General features: G+C 49.4%; 2 protein-coding genes across 2 annotated transcripts in view; one reads left to right on the forward strand and one right to left on the reverse strand.

Moving 5' to 3' along the window:
- The window catches only part of LOC122219426 (histone H2B type 1-C/E/F/G/I), a 109,676-nt gene that overhangs the window by 82,200 nt on the left and 14,370 nt on the right, over nt 1-13,106 (forward strand). The window lies entirely within an intron of this gene.
- LOC122219418 (histone H2A type 1-C) lies at nt 12,399-12,925 on the reverse strand. Its single transcript, XM_042937665.1, has one exon. The coding sequence runs from the start codon at nt 12,874-12,876 to the stop codon at nt 12,484-12,486; it is 393 nt and encodes a 130-aa protein (XP_042793599.1). The 5' UTR covers nt 12,877-12,925; the 3' UTR covers nt 12,399-12,483.

A 13,106-nucleotide genomic window follows, 5' to 3' on the forward strand; every position in this document is an offset into this window, starting at 1 on the left:
AGGAGGGGGCATTGTTTTCAGTGTCTACTATGCGCCCAGTACATTATCTCCACTTAACCTTGACATCCATCCCCCGAGGCAGGTGATAGGACTGGTTCCATTTTCCAGACAAGGAAAAACTGAGGATAAAAAGGGGAAATGGTTTGCTCTCGGTCACATAGTGTTGCAAAGGAGGGGCTGACGTATGGCCAAACCTGTGTCTTTACTTCCATTATCCCACAGGGTCCCAGAAATCACAGTGTCCAGCCTTCACGGCTGCTGTCCGTCTCCTTTGGGTTGGGCACAAAGAAAAAGAACAAATTGTTCAATATCAGGTATCTTCTTGCTTCCTTAAAGTTGAACGTCTCTCTCAGAAGTTCTCTCTCTCAGAATGACAAGAATCACCAAAAAGTAACAAATGAGTAGGGCCTCATTTCTGGTGTTCCTTGGTTAAAGACTAAGCTACAAGAGGCCATTACAAGATGGGAGTGGCAACCAAGTCAACTCAAACGGACCTCCAAAGCGACAGGCGGTTCACAACTCCTTGGGCCAGTAGACCCCGGGTGTCAGCGCGTAACGAAAAATGACGACACGGGCAAGTTCCCTATGTCTCTGTGTCCCTAGGTCTCTGGGATCATAAGAGCACCTACCTCATAAACTCCTTATGAAGATAAAAGAAGGTAGTGCTCGGCACGCAGTGAATATTATAATCTACTTCCTGAAATGAGGCAGGGACTACATCCGTCACAATCTAACGCTAATTTGGAGAGCGGTGAATTTGGGTAGAAGGGCAATTTGTCCGATTCTGAGGCCCAGCTTCTGAGCTACAGGTGAGATCCCGGCAGCGAGGTTCCTGATGATGGAGCCAGAGTACTGCTGTGCACCTGCTGTTCCGCCACAGGGACGCGGGCGCCCGAAGCCGAGCTGAGCCTGGGTCCCCCTGGAGCATCCATGGATCACGGTGGTGGCGGGTCTCCATGTATTTCAACACCGACCACCTAGTGTGAAAACAAGAAGTTACTTTCATGGGTTTTTGTGAATTTTTTTAGTTTCATTAAAAAATCTTTTAAGTGTATTTACTTATTTTGAGAGAGACAGAGCTGTGTGAGCAGGGGAAGGGCAGAGAGAGAGAGAAAGAGAGAGAAAGAGAGAGAGAGAGAAAGAGGTCCCAGGCAGGCTCAGAGCCCGACGTGGGGCTTGAACTCGCAAAACCATGAAATCATGACCTGAGCCGAAACCGAGAGTCAGACGCTTAACTGACTGAGCCATCCAGCTTCCCCCACAAGGATGCTTTCAAAAAGTGTTCCTTGAAAGATAGTTGATGGTACGTGGAGAGGAAAGAGATTGCGGGCAGAGGAGGGACGGTAGAAAGGGGACCTACAGGAGATAAATGGGAAATTATAGAAACAGCAATTTGTTTCTAGCTTTCATGAAGGACATTGGAGAAGACAGACACAAGGCGATTTCCATCATGATCAAAAAGTTAGATCTAGGCCCTTAATGGAAGCTCCTTTCCACTCCTTTCCACTGACTTCAACCTCTAGAGGTCATGCGACTCCGACCAGGCCTTCCTATTTGGGGCCTCCGGTGGTCTTGGCTGTGGCCCCTGGAACTAGGTGGGGGGGCAGAAGTCTGCCAGGGCACTGGCTGTTCTCATGCAACACTCAGGGCTCATCTCCGGGGAAGGAGGGGAGCATCCCTGGTGCCCAGAGGGGCGTTGCTCCCCAAGGGCACCCACTGCCTGTGCTGTTCCCTCAGTAGAAAAAACACGAAAGCAGACTTGAATAGGGAGAAGAAACATTTTCTGTGTGGGCGTCAGCTGCGAACGCCAGGCTCCCAGCACTTGGGAACATTGGCTGATCTTCCCACGGGGAAAGAAGCAGCCATTGTTCTCAGTTTATCACCAGGCAACCCCGAGGAAGTCCCTGGGGTCACTGCTTAAACAGCCCTGCTGTGCCCTAGTGGTGCCTTGCTCGGGCATTCGGAGCCCGCTGTGCTCACAGCCCTCACTCCCAGCGTCACCACCTGCCAGGCCATGGCCACTCTCCCCCTCTGGAAGTAGGAGAATGATCAGGGAGTAAAAGCCATGAAGGAAGTTAGGGTTAGGGAAGGTGAGTATCTGTCTGTCTGAAGAGTGTGCTAGGTTTCCTCCTACAATTTGGAAAGTAGGCATGAAAACAATACGAAATCTACATGGGAGGTACAGATGGGAAACAATACGAAAATATACATGGGAGGTACAGATTATAGGGATTTATTTATCTTTGAAAACCAATTTTTTAATGTTTGTTTTTGAGAGAGAAAGAGAGAGTGTGAGCAGGGGAGGGGCAGAGAGAGGGAGGGAGACAGAAGCCGAAGCAGCTCCGAGCTGCCATCACAGAGCCCAACAGGGAGCTCAAACTCCTGAACCGCGAGATCATGACCTGAGCCGAAGTCAGACGCTTAGCCAACTGAACCACTCGGTGGGGGGGGGGTTAGGGTTAGGGTTAGGGTTAGGGTTAGGAGTGTGGGATTTACATTAGCCCAGAAGCATGGGAAGTGAGACGGGACCTTTCCGGGTAGGAAAATAGTGTGAGCAAACGTGTGTGTCCTCACTGGGGAAGAGCGACGGTTGTTCAAGGCGGCCGTGTGCTGCTCACTGTTTAACAACTGGCTCTCCAGGAGAAAACCAAACACCCTGATGTGTAGCATTTACTAATCCCCATTAGTAACTACTGGTACCGTAAGTAGCAGCGGTTTTAAGGCTGCCAGCCCTACACTGAACACAGCGTAGCAAGAGAGGAAGGAAAGATCCAAAATGGCACGTAAGTTGTCCACTGGAGGCGTGAGACAGTCAAGACGTCAAGGGCAGAAATATACCTCAGGGTGTGGACGTGTACAAACCACTGATCTCTTTAGCAACCGTGCACAAGGCCAACTGATTCAGGGCCCTGGTCTCTTCACTCACCACCTGCAGGGACTGAGCCAAAGGAAACAGAAGCTTCCTTCTGTGCTCACTTATTCTGTCCTCCCCCAGGGGCAATCTACCCAGGACCCTTCTTTTTAATAGCCGTCTGCATTTTTCTTTCCTGTGTCAAGGCTGCTCAGATCCCCGGTCGGGGTGAATTCTCCACATCCAGGGAGCGAACCGAGCCCAAAGTGGAGGGGGCAGCGTATGGGGCATCCGTGCCTTGACATCCTCTGCTCTTGGAAAGACAGCTCAGCTGGGTTCGAAAGGCCCACCCGTTCCCCTGGGGCTGCTGCTCCCGTACCTGGAAGAGACTTGGGGGGGAGGTGAGTGGCGGCATCCGCTGCCATTTCAGCGGTGAATGTCTGCTGGGCCCTCTCTTCTAGAAGCTTCTCCTGCCATGGGCCTAGTTGCCACCAGCAGCAGTTTGTATTCCAGCTTAGCATAAGCCCAGTTACTTCTGTCTCTACAGGCGAAGCCAGCAGATCCCTGAGGGGGATCCCAATATCCTCTCCTGCTTTTGCTTTTCCATATTTGGAAATAGACAGATGGATCGATAGATGTTAGATAGATAGACTGTGATGGATCTCTAGCCGCATCGTTTCGCGCATGTTTATATTAAGCTTCACGAGCAACACTGTGCTTCCTCGGGTACCATCCCATTGGATTGGTTCTCAAAACTCTGGGAGGCGCTGTCCCATTTTGCAGATGGCAAGTCTGATCTTCAGGGACGGCAGGTGACTTACCCCCAGTCAGACACGTGGTAAGGGGCGGAGCAGAGCTAGGACACAAACCCAAGCAGTTAACTCCAGGTTCCCATGCCTTCCCGGAAGGTCTCACTGCGTGTCTGCTGTGCAACTACATGTATTTGTGTGTGTGTGCCCGTGCACAAGCCACTTTGTATAGACTTGGTACATTGATGCCCCCTTCCCACACCTGCCTGCCTGATGGATTCGCCAGCTGCTTCTGGACTGACCAGTGTATGCCAGGCAACGTCAGTCCCCAGGCCCACAGTGGCCAGCACAGCAATGGCCCAGAGGGCCCCCCAGCCACCAACACACACAGACTTTACAGCCTAGCAGAGACATTCTTAAAACGTGACCTTAAAAACAAAAAAACAAACAAATAGACAAAAGCTGACCTTGGTTGAAGGAAAAAAAGCAATGGGGAGAAGGGTCGGAGGAAATTGGGAGAGGGTATTTTCTGACTCCGGTGGGCAGGACTGGGCCATGTCACCCGGGAGATGTCTCAAGCAGGTAATTGAGAGCCGGCCTTCCTGCCTCCTTGCACCACCTCATGCCCCGGCAGCAGGCTGGACTTTGGAGACTGTTCCTATTACAACGTATCATCTCTAACTCTCGCAAGAGAAATGGTGTTGAAAGTTACACGATCTTATCCGTGTTGTTCTTTTGAGCTTCAAACAATTCACACGGTCCTCTTTCATTCTTATAGTCACCGTAAGGGAGGCATTGCCTCCATTGTACAGATGAAGAAAGTGAGGTTCAAAATTGCTACCTCGGCTAGGGCCATAGAGTTTCTAAGGCAAAGAACCTTGAGTCTCTCACCCAAGAGTGACGCGTTTCTGTTCACTTTCCACAACCCCAGCAGAACGGGAGGACTGTCAATAGGACGTGCTGTGAATCCGGGTTTATCATCTCGTTTTATACTCCCCCCCGATAGCGGACGGGTTACATACACTAAGATGTAGCGACACAGTGCCATCCCACAGGATGGTGTACAGAAAGCTCCCTGTTTTCACATCTGGAAAGTTCTCCAAAATACACTGTTGTAGGAAAAGAGTAAGGGCAGAACAGCGTATACAGTTGGCTCTCTTTCAGCAGTGAAGGCGGGAGGGGGTGGCTTGACTCACATCTGCGTGAGTTAACAGTGCGTAGGTATACAAGGGAATTAATGGTTACCTCGTAGAGTAATCCAGTGGAGGGGTGGATTCTCAACACATACCTTGTTAGTTTGCTTTGTTTGAACCCTCTGAATCTATGACTTATTCAAACCATTAGACATATTTCCTACGAGAGAGAGCTTCTCTTCGATAATATTTTCCCGCCTTTACTCTCCTCCCCAAGGTGTACATGCACACACAAAGAAATAAACCCGGAATAAGTTTTCGGGAGGAAAAAAATTGCAGGTGCAGAATCAGTCAGTCATGAGTGAACATGGCCCCCCATCTATCCATTTATTTCTGAGAACTGATGACTTTCACAGACACTTTCTGGACCCAGACATCTCTGTAGTAAGAAGCTTTGGAAACCGAAGGAAAGATCTGAAACCAAAGTAAATGTCGTTAGGAACTTCTTCCTCGGCCTTTCTCAACACAGGCAGAAAGACCCACAGGCTCATTTCTGGTGTCAGACCTTCTCAGTTGCTCGTATAGAAACTCCCCACGGTCAAGAGGACCCAGGCTCCCAGGGAAGATGCTCTCATTTGTTTTTTAATGTTTATTTATTTTGAGAGAGAGAGAAAGAGAGAGAGAGAGAGAGAGAGAGAACAGGGGAAGGTCAGAGAGAGAGGGAGACACGGAATCCGAAGCAGGCTCCAGGCTCTGAGCTGTCAGCACAGAGCCCGACGCGTGGCTCGAACCCTCAGACTGTGTGACCATGACCTGAGCCGAAGTCGGACGCTCAACCGACTGAGCCACGCAGGCACCCCGGAAGATGCTCTCATTTTGCTCTTCAGGCAGCGTTGCCAGATTTGGCGCATAAGAATGCAAGATGCCCGGTGAAATCTGAATTTCAGATAAATAACAATTTTTGTCTTCGCGTAGTACATTTTGTGCAACAGTTTAAAGCATATTTAGTCTTCAACAATCATTTGCTGCTTATCTGACATTCGCATGTAACTGAGCATCCTGTATTTTGTTTGGTGACCATACATACTCAGATGCCACCTGGAGGGCATCGAGTAAGTGCCCGTGAACAATTAGAAGGACAAGGAGTGCCTACCAATAGAACTTTCTGGGATGACCCAGGTGCTCTGTTTCTTTCTATCCAAGACCGTAGCCACCAGCAACTTGAACTGTAGTTAGTACAACTGAAGCCTGAGTTTTCAATTTAATTTCATTTAATTACTTAATTTAATTATGCTATATTTAAACTGAAAACGTCACATGTGGCCAGTGGCTACTGTGTTGGACACGGCAGCTGTAGAACCGTCTTGGACCTCCCTCCAAAGTGAGTAGCTGGGATTTAAGCCTGGGTGGAGGCTAAAATGGTACATACCCCAGGGATAAACCCTCAAGGCCCTGCGGCTTGGTGACTATTCCATTTCTGGGCACATCTAAGGTCTGTGGTCAGCACGTTCATTCGGGGTATTTACTGAAACTCCACCATGTGGGGAGAATGTACAGTGCCAGGGCATAGACACGGGTGGGATAGAATCTTCCACAAACCGCCTGGAGAGGAGCGTGTTAACTGGATAATCCGCGCGTTGGAATGTAGGAGCCAGGAGCTGCCCTTCTGTGCAGAGCAGACGCTGTGAGTGGATGAAAAAGTATCGACTTTGTCACACGCACCAGCTGTGTGACTCTTTTCTTTCCAGGATTCCAAGCGAACCCTTAGTAACCACAGACCCAGTAGCACATTAAAGAGGAGAGCACATTCTCAGCCGGCAGAGAAGAGGCCCTTAAAAGAATGAAGGGCTTCCTGAGGGTTATCATGAAGACATTAAGTCTGGGGAGGTTAGCGCACAAAGCCGAAAAGGGGGAGCGTGGCGGGCACGCGGGGCGCACTTCCCGATCTCGCTGCACACCTGCTAACGGGGCGCGCTGTGGGTGACGGTTAGTGGACAGACCCCTCTCCGCAGACGTGCAGACAACCACGTGCGGGGCTCAGAGAGGGCTCTCTGGGCTACGCCGTCCCCTCCCTGCGCGTTCGGCGGAGTTGAGTGGCCGCCACTTCCCAGACCCTCTGCTGGATGCAGGGAAGGCACGGTGAGAACGCAGAGGGGTCCCGATTTCACGGAGCGGAGGCCGGAAGGGGGAGACGCCAGAGCTGTGAGACCCAATAGGTAAACTCTGGGACTGTCGTTCAAAGAATCTACACAGGGTCACGGCCAGAGAGTGACCTGCCCGAGCAGTGAGCAGAGGGAGGCTCCTTTTTAACTTTACTCTTGATACTTGAAGTTACCAACTTAATACACGCCCATTTTAACACTTCACACTCAGATGCTTGTAAAGGTGAAAAACCTCTCTTCCTATAACCTTACATCATGGGGGCTTGTTTCTAGAAGGTAGATGTCCTCTTTTTTCAAGGGCCAACTTTTTTTTTTTTCCTGTTTGGTTTCCGTCTTTATTTATCTAGAACTGATTTGTTGTGCACAAGGCCAAGGGTCTAATACTACATTTAAATAGATATTTCCAGGAGAATTTTTCAAAAGAGTATAGGCCGTGGCAATCCTTCCCCGCCCTCAGTAGTCCTGTTTACTATTTGTTTCTGTGGGTGTCTCTCCATGGATAGGAAAAGGCATCCCGTTATTACTGGTATATACAAAGCTTAACTACAAGAAAGGTTAACTTTTTTACCCCTGATATGCATTGGCCACTTGAATTTATTAAAAAATTTTTTTATGTCTATTTATTTTGTTTTTGAGAGAGAGAAAGAGAGACAGACCGAGCGGGGGAGGGGCAGAGAGAGAGGGAGACACAGAATGGGAAGCAGGCTCCAGGCTCCGAGCTGTCAGCACAGAGCCCGATGCGGGGCTCGAACTCAAGAACCGTGAGATGGTGACCTGAGCCGACGTTGGACGCTTAACCGACTAAGCCACCCAGGCGCCCCTGGCCACTTGAATTTAATAAAAGATACAAAATATCCTGGTTAGTCATTTTCTTCTATTATATTGTCTTAAATCTCCTGGCCTATGTAGTTTATGTCCTGTCTTCTACGGCTTTGTTTCCTGCCTTGCTTAACAATAACACCTGACCCTCAGTGGTCGCGCGCACGTGCACACACACACACACACACAGGCACACACACCCCTGAGGTTAAGATGTTTCCTAAAATGTCATCCAGTATTTGTATTTTGTATCCAGATCTTTGATCTGTCTGGGTAGGTCTGTCAGAACAGGACTGTCTGAAGAAAAGCAGAGTCCTGAAGGGTGAGAGAGAGCTTTCCAGAAGACAAGTCAGGGAACAGGTATTTCGGAGAAAAAGAGCAACAGTGAAAATGTCTTGAAGCAGGAAAGAGCTTGGCAGGTGGAAAGAGACCAGTGAGGCTGGAACAGAAAGATGGAGATAAGTCCGAGAGAAGGCCAGAGGCCAGAGGCCAGAGGTGGTCACGGGTGGCCCCTCAGGTCATGGCAAGGAGTGTAGAGAATACCGGAAGACACATGTTGGGGTATAGGTGACATGACTTACGGATAGTTTGGATTTGTGGAGAGGAAGGGAAGCGAGGAAGGCTCACCCCCTAAAGTTTTGGCTTGAGCAAATGGATTTAGGGTAGCGTCCCTTCCTGAGTGGGAAGGAATAGAGGGAGTAACAGGCTTACCACGTCAACGCCTGTGTCTTAGGTGGATTCAGGCTGAAAAGAGAGTTGCACGTGAAGGAGTTGAGGAGAAACGTGCATACACGCACTTGTACTTCACAGTGGAGGTCGGGGCTGGAGACGTAAAATTGGAAGTTTACTGCACGTAAGACAAGCCTCGGAAACTGCAGAATTGATGGGACATCGGGGACATCGGGGAAAGACCGGGAACAAGTACCAAGCGTCAAGGTTCTGAACTTTAGGGCACGTGGTAGTCTGACCGTGTTGGGCTCAATCTTTAACGCAAAGACAATTTGTTGTGGTGCAAAGTCAAGTCCTGTGCTTTCGGTTCTGGGTATCACCACCGCCTGGTGTCCCCGAGAGTGAGGAATGTGGGAAAGGGTTAAGCTCCACCTGGCAGACAAACCACAGGTGACAAAGAGTCTGAGGCTTAGCACACTCACTTCTTTGGGAAACAGCCTCAACTGTAATGACGCGCGTTAGTCCTAAGCCCTGAGATGGTTCCATCCCCTTGCCCCGGCTGCCACACAGGGAAACCACTGCAGGGTAATCAAGTCCCATGAAGTTCAGCTATTTTTTAAGATGCCTACCCTCACTCCATGCCTGTGACTTCACTTTATTTTCAAGTCTGCACTTCTTATTCTCCATTTCAGTACGCGTGGGGAGTCCTCAGTTAAATTCCTAGCATCTTCTAATAATATACACGCATATTTAACAGGAATATTTACATTGGTAATTATAACTTAGGATCGACAGATGACAAACCCGTAGGTGGTGATGTAATTGACCTTAATATACGATCTTTCATAATTATAAAATGTATCATGCTTATAAAAAAAAACTAGTAAGTGACTGTATAATGGACGGAATAAAGGAAAGGTGCATAGGTGGTTTCAAAATGTAAAAAGGGTTTTTCTAGTTGGTGATGCTGTATCATCCTGGTCTGCATTGTTGGGGATGCCCTAAATAACCAAATAATGATTCAGCTTAGCCTCACATCTCAGTAAATCCCTGAGATCAACTTTTTGTCCCTGGTGTCCAGGTGCCTCCAGTAATTGGAAGGCCTGGGTTTATCATTCTCATCAACTTGCCCCAACTGAAATGGTCCTCCCCAGGACCCTTGAGGCATGGCGGATGGAGACCTGCTCCATGGCTGGAAACCAACCGAAGCTACTGAGAATTTATTGCTCACTGGAGAATTTTCCAAAGGAGTAGCTAGGGCTTTTGGATATAAACAGTGACGTTTCAAAGAGGAGGGAAAAGAAGTATGCTGGAGAGGGGGAGCTAAGACACATCTCTAAGCAGTGTCCTCTGCTTGGGGAACGGCCTCTTGGCTGTCCTCTTAGGTAAGAGCTGGTCAGTTGGCACCTTCTGTGCTTCTCTGAAGCTCCCCAAATAAGATGCCAATGCAAACTAGTTTTTCAGAAGGGATTTTCTACTGCGAAGAGAAGATGCTATTAGCAACCTGTTAGTCTCCTCTGGTGATAAGCAGACCCTCTAGAACAAAGTGCTTCCTGATGGCCCAGCCACTGACTCAGCTCCACATTTACGCACTGCCCAATTCTCAAGTGTTTCTCTTATGCAAGGGTCTATGCTGACTGTTAATTTAACAAGATGGGGTCTTTGACTTTAAGGAGGTCTTGCTGAAGAGGAAACAAATAAAATGAACACAATGTATCGTTAACCAAACAATACAGAGTTTTGTTACTGAAGCCCAGAGGGGAGAATTCAAAATCATATCTTCACTAACTCCTTCTTCATTCACAAGAAATTAGTGTATCAAGTCCTGTAACTCTTTACCTAACGACCTCCTGATTTTTCCCCTTGTTTCAAGTCTAGGGGCTTTTCCTCTGGGTTCACAGTGCTAACAATACCATGGGTGACCTTCCTCCATTTGTGTAGATTCCAGGGAGAACACCTCTCCTCTTTCCCTTGAATTCTTCACAGTTGAGGATACAACTGGTGACAGTCGGGTACGTGGACAAAGTTAAGCCATTATGTATTGAGTTTTTACCGGTTTCATTATTCCGACAATCATCTATTAAGGGAGCCGTGCTTACAGCAGAACAGCCAGCAGTTAAAGTATTGGCTTCCTGACCTTGGGACTTAGACAAGGTCTAAGTCTATGTTCTGTTCCTGTTACCTAGGCTTTCAAGTCTGGAGAGTGATAGCACTTACCTGTAGATTGTTGGCTTAAATGAATTTTCTGGAAGCAGGTAGGACTATGCCTGACACGGTAAAGTGCTTAGTGTCAGCTGTTGCCCTTGAGTGCCTGTGTTCTAATTTCAGAACCCACACTGCTGAGCCTACTTGTTTCACCACTAGGTGAGCGAAGGTGAACAGGAAGAAATGGAGGCAGGGGGGAATTGACCACGAAGCCCAAGGTCACCCACCTGGTCAGTGCTGGAGCTGGACTCAAAATCAACCTGGAAAGTTCATGAAGAGCATTGCTAGGCTCATATAAAGCAACTCGGACCTAAGCATACAAGTTCTCCGGCATACAAGAAATTCTGGGTGGAAAGAACCTGGTCCTCTGGGCGGACCCCAGTCTGGATCGCTGCCAGGCCGGAACCTCCCCGTGTGCAGTCTCAGCCCTCCTACCCCTTAGAATCCTTACAAACTCAGAAAACTCTAACGTGTTAGAATCAAGGCGCTCACTTGTTCTGCCGCTTTGTCTTCACCAAACTCCCAGACACCCTAGCCCCTTTTTTCCAGGGTGACTATCAGGCTGGGGGAGCGGGAAGCGGGACTCGGGGAAGGAGGGAGGTGGGTGGGAGTGGAGGAGGAGGAAGCCTGGGAGGGTGGAGGCTGCTTCCAGACCACTCCAGAAGCGTCACCATTTAGAAAGTGGGAGGCATGCCCACGGGGAACCAGCTTCTGTTTAGATGATCTCCCCTCCCCTCCCCGTGCATATTCCGATATGAATGCTCCCAAAACTGCCACCTGAAATGCTTCACTGGGAGCTCCAAGAGCGTGTGCAAGAGGCTGTTTCTCCTTGGGCCGCCCGAGTCTCCGAGTGCAGGCGCGTGGGCAACCCGTGGCCCACTCACCCTTCCTGCCTACGAACTTTCCAGAGCACTAACCCAGTCACCCCAAAGAATCACTTGGAGACTCAATCCTAGAAAACAAGATTGCAGGAAGTTTTGCACGGTCCCAGATTGCAGCTTTTGGTGTTGGGAGCAGCTAAATGACTAGATCCTTAGTAGCAACTGCTTTGGAGAGGCCTGTGGCCCGATTCTACCTTTTTTCCAGGCTGCCTTAGGAATCTAGGCATTTGAGCCTCTTGAAATAAAGTGTTCATTGCAGTTGGTTGAAAGTCCAGCACTGCTCTAGGTTAGGGGCTCTAAATGCATTGATTGGCAGAAAGGTCTAACGAAAACACCAATTTTCCACCAGTTTATGGATGACAAGACCGAGTACCAGGAGTTAAAAACTGGTTCCAAAGCCAAGTGACTTGTAAACAGGAGAAGCCTCAATTCGAATGTGGATTCAGTCAGTATTGTGAACTATCCTGTTCGGGGAAAGCCACTTTTCAGAGACCCTTTCCCCATACTTGAAGTTTCAGATAATACTTTTGAAAACTTACAGGAGCAGAGGCTAACTCCTTTATAGATTGGTTAAGACGGGTTGCTCGCAGCCCAAGACGAGGCACCTACGAGACTGGCCAGGGAGTTACTCGGTTAAATTTACCTTCAAGGACATCTGAGCAACTTCGCAAGACAACCTAAGAGATCACTGCGGAGCTGCGCAGTTAGCGGAGTTTTAAGTTCGGCATTACTATCCGAGGTGCCTAGATTCGCGAAGTCAGGAAGTACAAGCCGTTGTCGGACACTCGATTCGCCATTACCTAAAAGGACCCGGCGATTTTAATACCTGGACACTTTTTTTCAAAAGCCGAGGAACCGCACTATCCTGGCTTGGGCTAAAGTCAACTTACCTTTATCGACTTCCCCGCCTTAACCTAAAAAGTGGTATTATAGCTCTTCCTTTGAAGTGGTGGGGGGCTCTGAAAAGAGCCTTTGGGTATGAAAGCGCTTCCGGAAACTCAGAGGACTGCCAGATCACTTGCCCTTGGCCTTGTGGTGGCTCTCGGTCTTCTTGGGCAGCAGCACGGCCTGGATGTTGGGCAGGACGCCGCCCTGCGCGATGGTGACGCGGCCCAGCAGCTTGTTGAGCTCCTCGTCGTTGCGGATGGCCAGCTGCAGGTGGCGCGGGATGATGCGCGTCTTCTTGTTGTCGCGGGCCGCGTTGCCCGCCAGCTCCAGGATCTCGGCCGTCAGGTACTCCAGCACGGCCGCCAGGTACACCGGCGCGCCGGCCCCGACCCGCTCGGCGTAGTTGCCCTTGCGGAGCAGGCGGTGCACGCGGCCCACCGGGAACTGCAGCCCGGCGCGAGAAGAGCGAGACTTGGCCTTGGCGCGAGCCTTACCTCCCTGCTTGCCACGTCCAGACATCGTAAGCAACGAAAAGAAACCGCAAGACAAGAGAACTAATCACTTGCCAAAAGACAGCAAGCCGGGAAGTAGGTAAAACACCGCTGCTTTTATAGCCATTTCCTGGGGATCAAACCCGGTTGCCTGATTGGCTAGTAACGAGTCTCAGTCAAGTAGCCAATAGAAAAGCTTTATTTCCATACCTCATTTGCATAGTTCTGCCCATGGATGACAGCCTCACGGCTGGTCTT

This window comes from Panthera leo, chromosome B2 (assembly GCF_018350215.1).
Source record: "Panthera leo isolate Ple1 chromosome B2, P.leo_Ple1_pat1.1, whole genome shotgun sequence".
In the NCBI taxonomy this organism is placed as follows: Eukaryota; Metazoa; Chordata; class Mammalia; order Carnivora; family Felidae; genus Panthera; species Panthera leo.